The 15,586-nt window shown below is 48.6% G+C and overlaps 1 protein-coding gene across 1 annotated transcript in view; it reads left to right on the forward strand.

Annotated features, from left to right (window-relative positions):
- znf827 (zinc finger protein 827) overlaps positions 1–15,586 on the forward strand; it is a 117,556-nt gene that overhangs the window by 52,453 nt on the left and 49,517 nt on the right. Inside the window, exon 6 of the mRNA XM_052485238.1 lies at positions 7,988–8,284. Within this exon, the coding sequence (XP_052341198.1) occupies positions 7,988–8,284 (297 nt within the window). The remainder of the gene's footprint in view (positions 1–7,987; positions 8,285–15,586) is intronic.

The following is a 15,586-nucleotide window of genomic DNA, read 5'->3' on the forward strand; positions in this document are numbered from 1 at the left end:
ATGTGTTACATAAGGATGCAGTCGATGATGTAGAGTACAGTATATACATATGCATATGAGATGAATAATGTAGGGTAAGTAACATTATATAAGGTAGCATTGTTTAAAGTGGCTAGTGATATATTTACATAATTCCCATCAATTCCCATTATTAAAATGGCTGGAGTTGGGTCAGTGTCAATGACAGTGTGTTGGCAGCAGCCACTCACTGTTAGTGGTGGCTGTTTAACAGTCTGATGGCCTTGAGATAGAAGCTGTTTTTCAGTCTCTCGGTCCCAGCTTTGATGCACCTGTACTGACCTCGCCTTCTGGATGATAGCGGGGTGAACAGGCAGTGGTTGGTGGTTGATGTCCTTGAGATCTTTATGGCCTTCCTGTAACAACGGGTGGTGTAGGTGTCCTGGAGGGCAGGTAGTTTGGCAGTGATGTAGTTGTGCAGTCCTCACTACCCTCTGGAGAGCCTTACGGTTGAGGGCAGCAGTTGCCGTACCAGGCGGTGTACAGCCGCCAGGATGTCGATTGTGCATCAGTAGTAGTTTGTGAGTGCTTTTAGTGACAAGAATTTCTTCAGCCTCCAGGTGAGTAGGCGCTGTGCGCTTCACGACGCTGTCAGTGTGAGTAGACCAATTCAGTTTGTCTGTGATGTGTATGCAGAACTTAAAAGTAGTACCCTAGTGCAGCAGCAGTTGTCGTAGTAGCAGCAGTTGTCGTAGTAGCAGCAGCAGTAGTCGTAGTAGCAGCAGCAGTAGTCGTAGCAGCAGCAGTAGTCGTAGTAGCGGCAGCAGTAGTCGTAGTAGCGGCAGCAGTAGTCGTAGTAGCGGCAGCAGTAGTCGTAGTGGCAGTAGTCGTAGTGGCTGTAGTCGTAGTGGCTGCAGTCGTAGTCGTAGTGGCAGCAGTAGTAGTGGCAGCGGCAGTAGTCGTAGTGGCAGCAGTTGTTGTAGTGGCAGCAGCAGTAGTCGTAGTGGCAGCAGTAGTTGTAGTGGCAGCAGTAGTTGTAGTGGCAGCAGCAGTAGTCGTAGTAGTAGCAGCAGTAGTCGTAGTGGCAGCAGCAGTAGCAGTAGTAGCAGCAGTTAGTCAGTAGTGGCAGCAGCAGTAGTCGTAGTAGCAGCAGTTAGTCGTAGTGGCAGCAGTGGCAGTAGTAGTCGTAGTAGTAGCAGCAGTAGTCATAGTAGCAGCAGTCGTAGTAGTAGCAGTAGTAGCGTAGTAGTAGCAGCAGTAGTCGTAGTAGCAGCAGTTGTCGTAGTGGCAGCAGTAGTAGTCATTGTAGTAGCAGTAGTCAGTAGTGGCAGCAGTAGTCGTAGTGGCAGCAGTAGTCGTAGTGGCAGCAGCAGTAGTGGCAGCAGTAGTAGTAGTAGTGGCAGCAGTAGTAGTAGTAGTGGCAGCAGTAGTAGTGGCAGCAGTCGTAGTGGCAGCAGCAGTAGTGGCAGCAGTAGTAGTTGTAGTGGCAGCAGCAGTAGTCGTAGTGGCAGCAGCAGTAGTCGTAGTGGCAGCAGCAGTAGTCGTAGTGGCAGCAGTAGTGGCAGCAGCAGTAGTGGCAGCAGCAGTAGTGGCAGCAGCAGTAGTGGCAGCAGCAGTAGCAGTAGTGGCAGCAGCAGTAGCAGTAGTGGCAGCAGCAGTAGTCGTAGTGGCAGCAGCAGTAGTTGTAGTGGCAGTAGTCGTAGTGGCAGCAGCAGTCGTAGTGGCAGCAGCAGTAGTCATAGTGGCAGCGGTAGTAGTCGTAGTGGCAGCAGCAGTAAGTGGCAGCAGTAGTCGTCGTAGTGGCAGCAGTTAGTCGTAGTGGCAGCAGTAGTAGTCATTGTCGTAGCAGTAGTCATAGTGGCAGCAGCAGTAGTGGCAGCAGTAGTCGTAGTGGCAGCAGCAGTAGTGGCAGCAGTAGTAGTCGTAGTGGCAGCAGTAGTAGTCGTAGTGGCAGCAGCAGTAGTCGTAGTGGCAGCAGCAGTCGTAGTGGGCAGCAGTAGTCAGTAGTGGCAGCAGTAGTAGTCGTAGTGGCAGCAGTAGTAGTCGTAGTGGCAGCAGCAGTAATAGTGGCAGCAGTCAGTGGCAGCAGTAGTAGTCAGCAGCAGTAGTCATAGTGGCAGGCAGTAGTGGCAGCAGTAGTCGTAGTGGCAGCAGCAGTAGTGGCAGCAGCAGTAGTCGTAGTGGCAGCAGCAGTAGTCGTAGTGGCAGCAGTCGTAGTGGCAGCAGCAGTAGTGGCAGCAGTAGTGGTAGTTGTAGTGGCAGTAGTGTCGTAGTGGCAGCAGCAGTAGTTGTAGTGGCAGCAGCAGTAGTCGTAGTGGAAGCAGCAGTAGTCGTAGTGGCAGCAGCAGTAGTTGTAGTGGCAGCAGCAGTAGTCGAGTGGCAGCAGCAGTAGTCGTAGTGGCAGCAGCAGTAGTCGTAGTGGCAACAGCAGTAGTCGTAGTGGCAGCAGTAGTAGTCGTAGTGGCAGCAGCAGTAGTCGTAGTGGCAGCAGCAGTAGCCAGTGGCAGCAGTCGTAGTGGCAGCAGCCGTAGTAGTAATTGCGGCAGTAATGGCAGCAGTAGTAGTGGCAGCAGTAGTTGTAGTGGCAGCAGTAGTAGTCGTAGTGGCAGCAGTAGTAGTGGCAGCAGCAGTAGTTGTAGTGGCAGCAGCAGTAGTAGTGGCAGCAGCAGTAGTCGTAGTGGCAGCAGCAGTAGTCGTAGTAGTGGCAGCAGCAGTAGTTGTCGTGGCAGCAGCAGTAGTCGTAGTGGCAGCAGCAGTAGTGGCAGCAGCCGTAATGGCAGCAGCAGTAATGGCAGCAGTAGTTGTAGTGGCAGCAGCAGTAGTCGTAGTGGCAGCAGCAGTAGTCGTAGTGGCAGCAGCAGTAGTCGTAGTGGCAGCAGCAGTAGTCGTAGTGGCAGCAGCAGTAGTAGTCGTAGCGGCAGCAGCAGTAGTCGTAGTGGCAGCAGCAGTAGTCGTAGTGGCAGCAGCAGTAGTCGTAGTGGCAGCAGCAGTAGTCGTAGTGGCAGCAGTAGTAGTCGTAGTGGCAGCAGCAGTAGTCGTAGTGGCAGCAGTAGTTGTCGTAGTGGCAGCAGCAGTAGTCGTAGTGGCAGCAGCAGTAGTCGTAGTGGCAGCAGCAGCAGTCGTAGTGGCAGCAGCAGTAGTCGTAGTGGCAGCAGTAGTCGTAGTGGCAGCAGCAGTAGTCGTAGTGGCAGCAGCAGTAGTCGTAGTGGCAGCAGCAGCAGTCGTAGTGGCAGCAGCCGTAGTGGCAGCAGCCGTAGTGGCAGCAGCAGTAATGGCAGCAGCAGTAATGGCAGCAGTAGTTGTAGTGGCAGCAGTAGTTGTAGTGGCAGCAGCAGTAGTCGTAGTGGCAGCAGCAGTAGTCGTAGCGGCAGCAGCAGTAGTCGTAGTGGCAACAGCAGTAGTCGTAGTGGCAGCAGTAGTAGTCGTAGTGGCAACAGCAGTAGTCGTAGTGGCAGCAGTAGTAGTCGTAGTGGCAGCAGTAGTAGTCGTAGTGGCAGCAGTAGTAGTCGTAGTGGCAGCAGTAGTAGTCGTAGTGGCAGCAGTAGTAGTCGTAGTGGCAGCAGTAGTAGTCGTAGTGGCAGCAGTAGTAGTCGTAGTGGCAGCAGTAGTAGTCGTAGTGGCAGCAGCAGTAGTCGTAGTGGCAGCAGTAGTAGTCGTAGTGGCAGCAGTAGTAGTTGTAGTGGCAGCAGTAGTAGTTGTAGTGGCAGCAGTAGTCGTCGTAGTGGTAGTAGTTGTAGTGGCAGCAGTAGTCGTCGTAGTGGCAGCAGTAGTCGTCGTAGTGGTAGTAGTTGTAGTGGCAGCAGTAGTAGTTGTAGTGGCAGCAGTAGTAGTTGTAGTGGCAGCAGTAGTCGTCGTAGTGGCAGCAGTAGTAGTTGTAGTGGCAGCAGTAGTCGTCGTAGTGGCAGCAGTAGTAGTCGTAGTGGTAGTAGTTGTAGTGGCAGCAGTAGTCGTCGTAGTGGCAGCAGTAGTCGTCGTAGTGGTAGTAGTTGTAGTGGCAGCAGTAGTAGTTGTAGTGGCAGCAGTAGTAGTTGTAGTGGCAGCAGTAGTCGTCGTAGTGGTAGTAGTTGTAGTGGCAGCAGTAGTCGTCGTAGTGGCAGCAGTAGTCGTCGTAGTGGCAGCAGTAGTAGTTGTAGTGGCAGCAGTAGTCGTGGTGGTAGTAGTTGTAGTGGCAGCAGTAGTCGTCGTAGTGGCAGCAGTAGTCGTCGTAGTGGCAGCGTCAGTAGTCGTCGTGGTGGCAGCAGTAGTAGTGGCAGCAGTAGTCGTAGTGGTAGTAGCAGTAGTGGCAGCAGCAGTAGTGGCAGCAGTAATGGTAGTTGTAGTGGCAGCAGTAGTTGTAGTGGCAGCAGTAGTCGTGAGTCAGTCGTAGTGGCAGCAGCAGTAGTGGCAGCAGTAGTAGTGGCAGCAGCAGTAGTGGCAGCAGCCGTAGTGGCAGCAGTAGTTGTAGTGGCAGCAGCGGTAGTTGTAGTGGCAGCAGCAGTAGTCGTAGTGGCAGCAGCAGTAGTCGTAGTGGCAGCAGCAGTAGTCGTAGTGGCAGCAGCAGTAGTCGTGAGTGGCAGCAGCAGTAGTCGTGAGTGGCAGCAGCAGTAGTCGTAGTGGCAGCAGCAGTAGTCGTGAGTGGCAGCAGCAGTGGTCGTAGTGGCAGCAGCCGTGAGTGGCAGCAGCCGTAGTGGCAGCAGTAGTAGTGTAGTGGGCAGCAGTAGTTGTAGTGGCAGCAGCCGTAGTGGCAGCAGCAGTAGTCGTAGTGGCAACAGCAGTAGTCGTAGTGGCAGCAGCAGTAGTCGTAGTGGCAGCAGCAGCAGTGGCAGCAGCCGTAGTGGCAGCAGCCGTAGTGGCAGCAGCAGTAGTGGCAGCAGCAGTAGTGGCAGCAGTAGTTGTAGTGGCAGCAGTAGTAGTCGTAGTGGCAGCAGCAGTAGTCGTAGTGGCAGCAGCAGTAGTCGTAGTGGCAGCAGCAGTAGTCGTAGTGGCAGCAGTAGTAGTCGTAGTGGCAGCAGCAGTAGTCGTAGTGGCAGCAGCAGTAGTCGTAGTGGCAGCAGCAGCAGCCGTAGTGGCAGCAGCCGTAGTGGCAGCAGCCGTAGTGGCAGCAGTAGTTGTAGTGGCAGCAGTAGTTGTAGTGGCAGCAGCAGTAGTCGTGAGTGGCAGCAGCAGTAGTCGTAGCGGCAGCAGCAGTAGTCGTAGCGGCAGCAGCAGTAGTCGAGCGGCAGCAGCAGTAGTTGTAGTGGCAGCAGTAGTAGTGGCAGTAGTTTTAGTGGCAGCAGCAGTAGTCGTAGTGGCAGCAGCAGTAGTCGTAGTGGCAGCAGTAGTAGTCGAGTGGCAGCAGCAGTAGTCGTAGTGGCAGCAGTAGTCGTAGTGGGCAGCAGTAGTAGTGGCAGCAGTAGTAGTCAGTGGCAGCAGCAGCAGTAGTCGTAGTGGCAGCAGTAGTCGTAGTGGCAGCAGCAGTAGTCGTAGTGGCAGCAGCAGTAGTCGTAGTGGCAGCAGCAGTAGTAGTAGTGGCAGCAGCAGTAGTCGTAGTGGCAGCAGCAGTAGTAGTGGCAGCAGCAGTAGTCGTAGTGGCAGCAGCAGCAGTAGTCGTAGTGGCAGCAGTAGTCGTAGTGGCAGCAGCAGTAGTCGTAGTGGCAGCAGCAGCAGTAGTCGTAGTGGCAGCAGTCGTAGTGGCGGCAGCAGTAGTAGTCGTAGCAGCATCAGTAGTAGCAGCATTAGTAGTGGTAGTAGTAGTAGCAACATCAGTAGTGGTAATAGTAGTAGTAGTAGTAGTAGTAGTAGTAGCAGCATCAGTAGTAGTTGTAGCAGCATCAGCAGTCGCAGTTGTAGCAGCAGCAACAGTAGTAGTAGCAGCATCAGTAGTAGTTGTAGCAGCATCAGTCATAGCAGCAGTAGTAGTAGTAGTAGTAGCAGCATCAGTCGTAGTCATAGTAGCAGCATCAGTCGTAGTAGCAGCAGTAGTAGTAGTAGCAGCATCAGTCGTAGTCATAGTAGCAGCATCAGCAGCATCAGCATCAGTAGCATCAGCATCAGTAGTAGCAGCAGCAGTAGTAGCAGCAGCAGTCCTGTGTGGCTCAGTTGGTAAGAGCGTGGCTCGAGCAATGTCAGCGTCATTGGTTAGATTCCTGCAGGGAAAAAGCATCTGTTAAGTGGAATAGATAAGGTACACTTGTGTGTTTTTTGTGTTACTTGAGTTCCCGACTGGAGAAATAAAAAACGTCACATTAGGGTACTAAATAATTGAGTGATTTCCATAACTCAGATTGGGAGAGTTTAAATACGATGCTATTTATAGGGCCCAAAAAGGTCATTGTAGTGGAGTGACTTTGTGTTTGTAAGCACGGTGTCCACTGCGTCTTGAGGGTTGTTTTTGTTCCGGTGGAGTACCGTTGGAGGGGTGTGTGTGTGTGTAGGCCTTCCCAGGGCCACAGTGAAGCGTGCTGTCCCTGTCTGATCCAACACGGCCTGAACACACTCCTAATTAGAGGACGTCCTTCCAGGTGCTGACCAGGTTATACTTAGCCTGCCCGCTGACATCCGACTCACACACACTCCACCATCGAGCCTGCCCACTGACATCCGACTGTGTGACATTTCCAGCTGGTGGTGCTGCCGCGACCCCTAACCCCTTGACGTGAAAGTCACTGTCCCCCATTCGCAGGCCTCCCACTAGGCCTCACGCCCCCCCTACCAGCCTCCACCAGCACAGCCCAGTGGCACAGCATGGGAGGTTCTGCCAGTATGGCTTCTGTCCTCCCTTACCTGAGCTCTCTGTCCCTGCATCATCATTAATCAGATGGCCGGAGCTGCCGCAGATTTATTACACGGGCAGGAGAGGTGGCCCCGCGGCAGGCCTGTGTCGTCCAGAGATGTTAGGTGTGACGGGAGAGGGTGAGATGGGGTGAGTGAGGAGCAGGTGAGGGGGGGTGAGCAGGGGAGCGGATCTATAGTGGGGCCTGAAGAAACGGGACAGCCGTCGACCCAAGAGTGATAACAGACCCAAGTGTGTGTGTGAGAGAGAGAGCAGTGAGAGACAGAGAGTAAGAGAACCATCACCACAAAGCATTGAGGCACCGTGGTCTCTGTGGTTTCTTGGCGGCGATCAGAAGTTGCTCCATGTCTAATTCTGAATTATTCATCTAAGGCGGGATTAGATGTGACCCAGTTTCCCTACAAACACACACACATATATATATATATACACACACACCTAAGTGTATCTACACTCTGCAGATAATATTTAGTTGAATTATTATCTGTGTATTAACAAGCCTAACTTAACTCAATGCCTTTTTGGTGTGTGTGTCTGTGAAATAAAGATGGAGAGAAAGAGAAGGGGAGGAGTGGATTTGGTTAGAGATGCCCTGCAGACCTGGACAGAGTGAGAGAGTCAGTCATTAGGTCCTACCATCTGTGCTGGCCCACTGTGCTCCAGGATCCTAGGATTCACTGTTCACTGATGGTCCAGACCAGGGACTTTTAGTTCTCTCTCTAAATAACAGACTGCTTACAAAACCTACTCTCATCCTCAATCTGATAGACTCCCTCTCTCTCACATGTTACTGGTCAGTGTGTGTGTGACTATGTTCCTGTGTGTGTGTGTGTGTGGTTTGAGGTACACACTAAGAACACAGAAGACAGTAGAATGCAGACACACGGCCACGTGTTGTGCCATGTGACCAGCGTTATGTTATTGTTGGATTTATGTGATAAACTGTCACATGGAGAAAACCCCAGTTGAAACCTGCTCTTCTGCCACAGTCCACACTGTATCGTTCTACAAATAGTTGAGGATCTCTCACACACAACCCTCCTCAACCCTCTCTGTCTACCCTCTCTCTGTCCTTGTCGTCCCTCTCATTCCTCTTGACCCTCACCTCTCTCACCAATCTGGCTCTACTCTCTCCCTTTTCCCTCCCACCTCTTCCTCTCTCTCCTCTTTCATTTGTCCTCTTCCCTTCTCTCCTCACCTTTTCCTCCTCTCCAACCTTCTCGCTATCCTCTACCCCCCCCCTCTCTATAACCCTCTCCCCCCTCTCTCTCTGTATAGCGGCCAACCAGAAGGAAGCCCTGAAGGCTCCACAGTCCTTCCATTTGAAGCAGGAACCCCGGGCAGAGGAAGAAGAGGTGCGGAGGAGCCCCCGGAGCCAGCCCAGCTACTCCTCCTTCTACCAGGAGCAGGGCGCGGCACTGGGGGCCACAGGGCCAGCAGAGGTCACAGCAGACAGTGGGGGCCACAGGGGGACACTAAAGGGACGGGAGGGAAGCCCCATGGGGAACAAGAACAGTCTCCTCAGCCAGGACATCAACTTCAAGGTGGCGTCGGAGCTGCTGATGAAGCTATCAGGTAAGGTAATGGGCTGTGGGTTGAGGGGGGAGGTATTTGGTGTGTGTGTGTTCCGGGTTAGAAGTGATGTTTTTGACAGCACAATAGACACATTCACAGCCAATTTTATCATATAAAATGATTAGAACATAGTTGATGTTTCTCTATATAGGATAGTGCAAGTAGAGATTGAATTCAAATGAGCTCCACAAACCTTAACTTGACCTATGTACCGACAAGGCGTGCAAGTATTTTAAAACTCTACTCAGTGATCTCACACATCTGAGTATATAATTCACCCATGTTGATCTGGAGATTGCAGTGAAAGGGTAGTGACTGGGTCAACATGGTTACAGTTAGTGCCTTAAATCAGCCAATAGGAATGAATCAGTAGAGAGGTCAAAGGTGACCCAGGTCCCTGCCATGTAATGACATGGGTAAAACCATTGTACTGTGAAATGTTTATATCGCTTACACTGAGACTCAAAGCTCTCTATTTTGGCACCAAAGCCTTTGTGTCCTCCCATGGTAATATCCAGGTCAAAGTCCTCTCTCAACACCTCTGTTCTCTTTCTCTCCCTCCTGCGTATTCCTCTCCACTTCCTTCTGTTTTTCTGTTCTCTCCCCCCTCCTCCTCCCAAGTTTTTTGGGTGGAAGATGGGCAGAAGGGTCAATTATTTTCCATGTTCAGTCAATATCCTTTTCCCGGCCTGCGGTCCTCCGTCCGAAACAAACCAATCGATGGATGCTGGGTCCATCTCCAACGGTGCGCTACAGTGAACCTCAAACCTGGCCCCCCTCTCACCCTCGCCCCTTTCTATGAAAACAGAGATGACGGAGGGAAGAAAGAACACCCTGTCCTAAACCGTCTTCTAGTTTTAGCATGTTCTGTTATTTCTGCTGCAGTACAGGTTATGTCATACGAGAGGCCCCTCTCACCCTCGACTATATGAGACAGAGATGGTGAAAGGATGGAAGGACTGAAAAGAACACCCTGTCCTGAACCGTGTGCTAGATTTAACATGTTTCATGTTATTCGCTGCTACGTAATTACAGTGTGTTATCACAAAAGTTTAGCCCATCTGCTTATTTAATTTTCAGCTGAAAGTGTGGTCAAGTGTGTGTCTGTGTGTAGCTTGTAGGTTGTGTGTGATGTAGGTGTTGATGGTGGGTGGGTGTTACCGTGTGTGTGTGTGTGTGATCTCTTGATTTAATTGAATTCCATGCTCCGAGGGAACACTACTGTGTGTGTGTGTGTTTGCTGCGGGGTGTGTAGTGTAACACAGCAGTTAATAACAGTACAGTGATCTCTCAGCTTCATGGCCCCTCATCTCATCCTGTACCCTCACACACCAGCTGCCATTGTTCTGTTCTCTTGTTCTCTCTGGGTCGCCCTGTGTCTACAGTGAGTCATAGTCACTGCCTGGGAGCGCTGCTACACTATACACTACATTACACTATACACCACACACGCACTATACATTACGTGTGTGTGTGTGTGTGTGTGTGTGTGTGTGTGTGTGTGTGTGTGTGTGTGTGTGTGTGTGTGTGTGTGTGTGTGTGTGTGTGTGTGTGTGTGTGTGTGTGTGTGTGTGTGTGTGTGTGTGAGAGAGAGTTGAACAGAGAGGAGGTGGAAAGTCTCTGAGTGATTCCTCCACTACTGCTGCTTGTCCTTTGTTCTTTTTTCCTCACCATCATTCCCCACCTCTGGGCCGACATGCTCACCACACCACCACATCCTCCTTTAGCATCCGCTAGCATTCAGAGCGCAAGCCGTTAGCCTGTCAGTGTAGTTTAACATTGGCCAGTTAGCCTGTTAGCCTTTGTAAATTAGCAGCATGCGATGAGACAAATGAAGGATTCTAGCTTTAAATACTTCAAATATCTTTCATTGTGCTCACCCCCCTGGAGCTTAGTAGAGCGAGTAGTGCCGTTGTCCATTGCCATGACAACAGCAGTGGGGTCGTCTGAGGGAGTAGGAGAGAAGGTTGTCTGGTGTGATGGCTGTGACAGTGAGTCTGGCCCCTCAGTCAGATGGCCTTGAGGTTAGAGAGAGGAACGGGGGGGGAGGCCAAGGGGAAGGTATATTCCGTATGAGTCATCTGCGTCACACGGCCACGAGGTTTCAAGGACGTCTACTCCGTCACCTCTGACCCCTTGCCGAGGTCAACTCCGGCGCAGGGAGGGACGCTGTTGGCTGAAAGTCACATGGGTGCGATTGAGCACAGATTGAAAAAGAAACTGGAGCTCTTACAATAGACTGGTTAAATGGATTGTAACCAGAGAGGCTCCTCCTTAAACCCACTAATATGGAATAGGCTAGATGTAATTAAATGACCGGACTAGCTAATTTTCAGTTGACCAAGGCAACCATCAGGAGAGCAAGGAGGACTGGCATCAAAACTGGCCATTGTGTACTGTAATGTGTTGCATCACTGCTTTAACTAGGTCACTTCTGTTTCTCTCTCTTTTCGTTCTTTCTCTCTCCTTATCAAATGACGGTGGTGGCGGTAGCGCTCTCTCTCTCCACCCCCTACATCTGTTTTAAAACATGCTGTTAGCACGGTTAGCGTCTAGGGGCTAATTACAGGAGGGCTAAACAGTCCCCTGCGCTGCTGGCTAACGCCTGCTAGTGCCTGTTAGCAGATGGGTACTGGTATAGAGGGTACAGAAGGACATCAGGGGACTGGGAGGAGGGGGGTATGGGGGGGTACAGTGCCTTGAGTGATACCCTTTGTCCCAGGCAGGCAGGCTGGCAAAGTGTGGGTGATGATGTCCCTGCCACCCACTGTCCCTGGTTCCATCTACCCCCTACCCCCCACCATGGGTGTGAAGTCACACATGTCTCCTAGCAGTGAGCCTATTTCCGTCCCAATATACCACCCTCCGTTTCGTCTTTCGTCACCCTCAGCGCCCTTGCTAATTAAGACGAGTGTACCTGACATGGCGTCTCAGTTGGGGTCGTGTAGTTAAAGTGATGTGGGCTGTAGTAGAACCTGATGACTGCTTGTCAAAGAGATTGGACTAGAGGATACACTCTCACACACATACAGACCAGAATTGGAAAAAGCAGAGGCGTAACGTTCACTGGGAAAGGCATTCCAGGTTAAGTTGATGAGAGAATGCCAAGAGTGTGCAAAGCTGTCATCAAGGCAAAGGGTGGCTACTTTGAAGAATCTCAAATATAAAATATATTTAGATTTGTTTAACACTTTTTGGTTACTACATGATTCCATAGCTTTTGTGTGTGTGATATATATATATATATATATATATATACATACATACATACATACATACATACATACACACACACACACACACACACACACACACACACACACACACACACACACACACACACACACACACACACACACACACACACACACACACACACACACACACACACACACCGTAGCCAAATACATTTAAACTCAGTTTTTCACACTTCCTGACATTTAATCCTAGTAAAAATTCCATGTTTTAGGTCAGTTATTTTAAGAATGTGAAATATCAGAATAATAGTAGAGAGTGATTAATTTAAGCTTTTATTTCTTTCATCACATTCCCAGTGGGTTAGAAGTTTAAATACACTCAATTAGTATTTGGTAGCATTGCCTTTTAAATGTTGATCATGGGTCAAAACGTGTCGGGTAGCCTTCCACAAGCTTCCCATAATAAGTTGGGTGAATTTTGGCCCATTCCTCCTGACGGAACTGGTGTAACTGAGTCATGTTTGTAGACCTCCTTGCTCGCACACGCTTTTTCAGTTCAAATTTTCTATAGGATTGACTTCAGGGCCTTGTGATGGCCACTCCAATACCTTGACTTTGTTGTCATTAAGCCATTTTGCCACAACTTTGGAAGTGTGCTTGGGGTCGTTGTCCATTTGGAAGACCCATTTGCGACCAACCTTTTTCTTCCTGACTGATGTCTTGAGTTGCTTCAATATATCCACATAATTTTTGTTCCTCATGTAGCCATCTATTTTGTGAAGTGCACCAGTCCGTCCTGCAGCAAAGCACCCCACAACATGATGCGGCCACCCCAGTGCTTCATGGTTGGGATGGTGTTCTTCCTCCCCCTTTTCCCTCCAAACTTAACAATGGTCATTATGACCAAACAGTTATATTTTTGTTTCATCAGACCAGAGGACATTTGTCCAAAAAGTACCATCTTTGTCCCCATGTGCAGTTGCAAACCATAGTCTGGCATTTTTGTGGCGGTTTTGGAGCAGTGGCTTCTTCCTTGCTGAGCGGCCTTTCCGGTTATGTCGATATAGGACTCGTTTTACTGTGGATATAGATACTTTTGTACCCGTTTCCTCCAGCATCTTCACAAGGTCCTTTGCTGTTGTTCTGGGATTGATTTGCACTTTTTGCACCAAAGTACATTAATCTCTAGGAGACAGAATGCGTCTCCTTCCTGAGCGGTATGACGGCTGCGTGGTCCCATTTGTGTTTATACTTGCGTGCTATTGTTTGTACAGATGAACGTGGTACCTTCAGGCGTTTGAAAATTGATCCCAAGGATGAACCTGACTTGTGGAGATCTTTTTTCTGAAGTCTTTGCTGGTTTCTTTTGATTTTCCCATGATGTCAAAAGAGGCACTGAGTTTGAAGGTAGGCCTTGAAATACATCCACAGGTACACCTCCAATTGACTCAAATGGTGTCAATTAGCCTATCAGAAGCTTCTAAAGCCATGACATAATTTTTGGGAATTTTCCAAGCTGTTTAACTTCTTATGGATCCCTTTGCGAGCCAATCCCTTTAAGCGGGATCGAGTTGACAGCACCCAGTGAAACTGCAGCGCGCCAAATTCAAAAACCGAAATACTCATAATAAGAATTCATAGAGCATACAAGTGTTATACATCGGTTTAAAGATTCACTTCTTGTTGATCCAGCCGCAGTTTCAGATTTCAAAAAGGCTTTACGGTGAAAGCAGACCATGCAATTATCTGAGGATAGCCCCCAGCATACCAACACATGAAAATCAGATTTCAACCAGGCAGGTGCTACACAAAAGTCAGAAATAACGATATAATTCATGCCTTACCTTTGAAGATCTTCTTCTGTTGGCAAAATGTCCCATAAATGTCACACATTGTATTTTTGTTCGAGAAATTGCTTCTTTATATCCCCAAAATGTCAATTTATTTGGCATGTTTGATTCAGAATACCACCGGTTCCAACTCGCCCAACATGCCTACAAAGTATCTAATAAGTTACCTGTAAACTTGGTCCAAACATTTCAAACAACTTTCCTAATCCAAATTTATGTATCCTAAAACGTAAATAATTGATACAATTTAAGACGGGAAATACTGTGCTCAATACCGGACGAAAACAAAGTGAAGCTCGTTCCAGGTCGCGTGCACAAAAACATTAGAGTGCACCTGGAGTGACACATGGAAATAACAGGGCTCCTTCTTCATTTCTCAAAGGAAAAACATCAACCAATTTCTAAGGACTGTTGACTAGTGGAAGCCATAGGAACTGCAAGCATATTTCTATTAAAAAGGGATAGCCATAGAAAACTAATGGAAAACATATTGAGCTCAAAAAATGTTTTCCCTGAATGGATTGTGCTCGGGGTTTCGCCTGCCAAATCAGCTCTGTTATACTCAGACATTATTCAAACAGTTTTAGTAACTTCAGAGTATTTTCTATCCAAATCTACTAATAATATGCATATCCTAGCTTCCGGACCTGAGTAGCAGGCAGTTTACTTTGGGTACACCTTTCATCCGGACGTGGAAATACTGCCCCCTAGCCCAAAGAAGTTTTAAAGGCACAGTCAACTTAGTTTATGTAAACTTCTGACACACTGGAATTGTGATACAGTGAATTATAAGTGAAATAATCTGTCTAAACAATTGTTGGAAAAATGACTTGTGTCAAGCACAAAGTACAGTCGTGGCCAAAAGTTTTGAGAATGACACAAATATACATTTTCACAAAGTCTGCCTCCTCAGTTTGTATGATGGCAATTTGCATATACTCCAGAATGTTATGATCAGATGAATTGCAATTAATTGCACATTTTGCCTTTGCCATGCAAATGAACTGAATCCCCAAAAAACACTTCCACTGCATTTCAGCCCTGCCATAAAAGGACCAGCTGACATCATGTCAGTAATTTTCTCTGGTGAATCCCCTTTCCGATCGTTTGGGGCATCCGGAAAAAAGTTTGTCCGGAGAAGACAAGGTGAGCGCTACCATCAGTCCTGTGTCATGCCAACAGTAAAGCACCGGAGACCATTCATGTGTGGGGTTGCTTCTCAGCCAAGGGAGTGGGCTCACTCACAATATTGCCTAAGAACACAGCCATAAATAAAGATTGGTATCAACACAACCTCCAAGAGCAACTTCTCCCAACCGATCCAGGAACAGTTTGGTGACAAACAATGCCTTTTCCAGCATGATGGCGCACCTTTCCATAAGGCAAAGTGATAACTAAGTGGCTCGGAGAACAAAACATTGATATTTTGGGTCCATGGCCAGGAATCTCCCCAGACCTTAATCCCATTAAGAACTTGTGGTCAATCCTCAAGAGGCGGGTGGACAAAGAAAAACCCACAAATTCTGGCAAACTCCAAGCATTGATTATGCAAGAATGGGCTGCCATCAGTCAGGATGTGGCCCAGAAGTTAATTGACAGCATGCCAGGGCGGATTGCAGAGGTCTTGAAAAAGAAGGGCCAACACTGCAAATATTGATTCTTTGCATCAACTTCATGTGATTGTCAATAAAAGCCTTTGACACTTATGAAATGCTTGTAATTATACTTCAGTATTCCATAGTAACATCTGACAAAAATATCTAAAGACACTGGGGCAGCAGATTTTGTGAAAATTTGTATCATTCTCAAAACTTTTGGCCACGACTGTAGATGTCCTAACCGACATGCCAAAACTATAGTTTGTTAAAAAGAAATTTGTGGAGAGGTTGAAAAACGAGTTTTAATGACCTAAGTGTATGTAAACTTCCGACTTCGTGTGTGTGTGTGTGTGTGTGTGTGTGTGTGTGTGTGTACTGAACAAAAATATAAACCCAACATGTATAATGCTGGTTTCATGCGCTGAAATAAAACATTCCAGAAATGTTCCATATGCAGAAAAAGCTTATTTCTCTCAAATGTTGTGCACAAATTGGTTTACATCCCTGTTAGTGAGTATTTCTCCTTTGCCAAGATAATCCATCCACCTGACAGGTGGCATATCAAGAAGCTGATTAAACATTATGACCATTACGCAGGTGCGACCAGCCACCAGGACAGCTGGTGCAACTGAGAAGTGTTTCTGTCTGTAATAGAAC

This window comes from Oncorhynchus keta, chromosome 29 (genome assembly GCF_023373465.1).
Source record: "Oncorhynchus keta strain PuntledgeMale-10-30-2019 chromosome 29, Oket_V2, whole genome shotgun sequence".
In the NCBI taxonomy this organism is placed as follows: domain Eukaryota; kingdom Metazoa; phylum Chordata; class Actinopteri; order Salmoniformes; family Salmonidae; genus Oncorhynchus; species Oncorhynchus keta.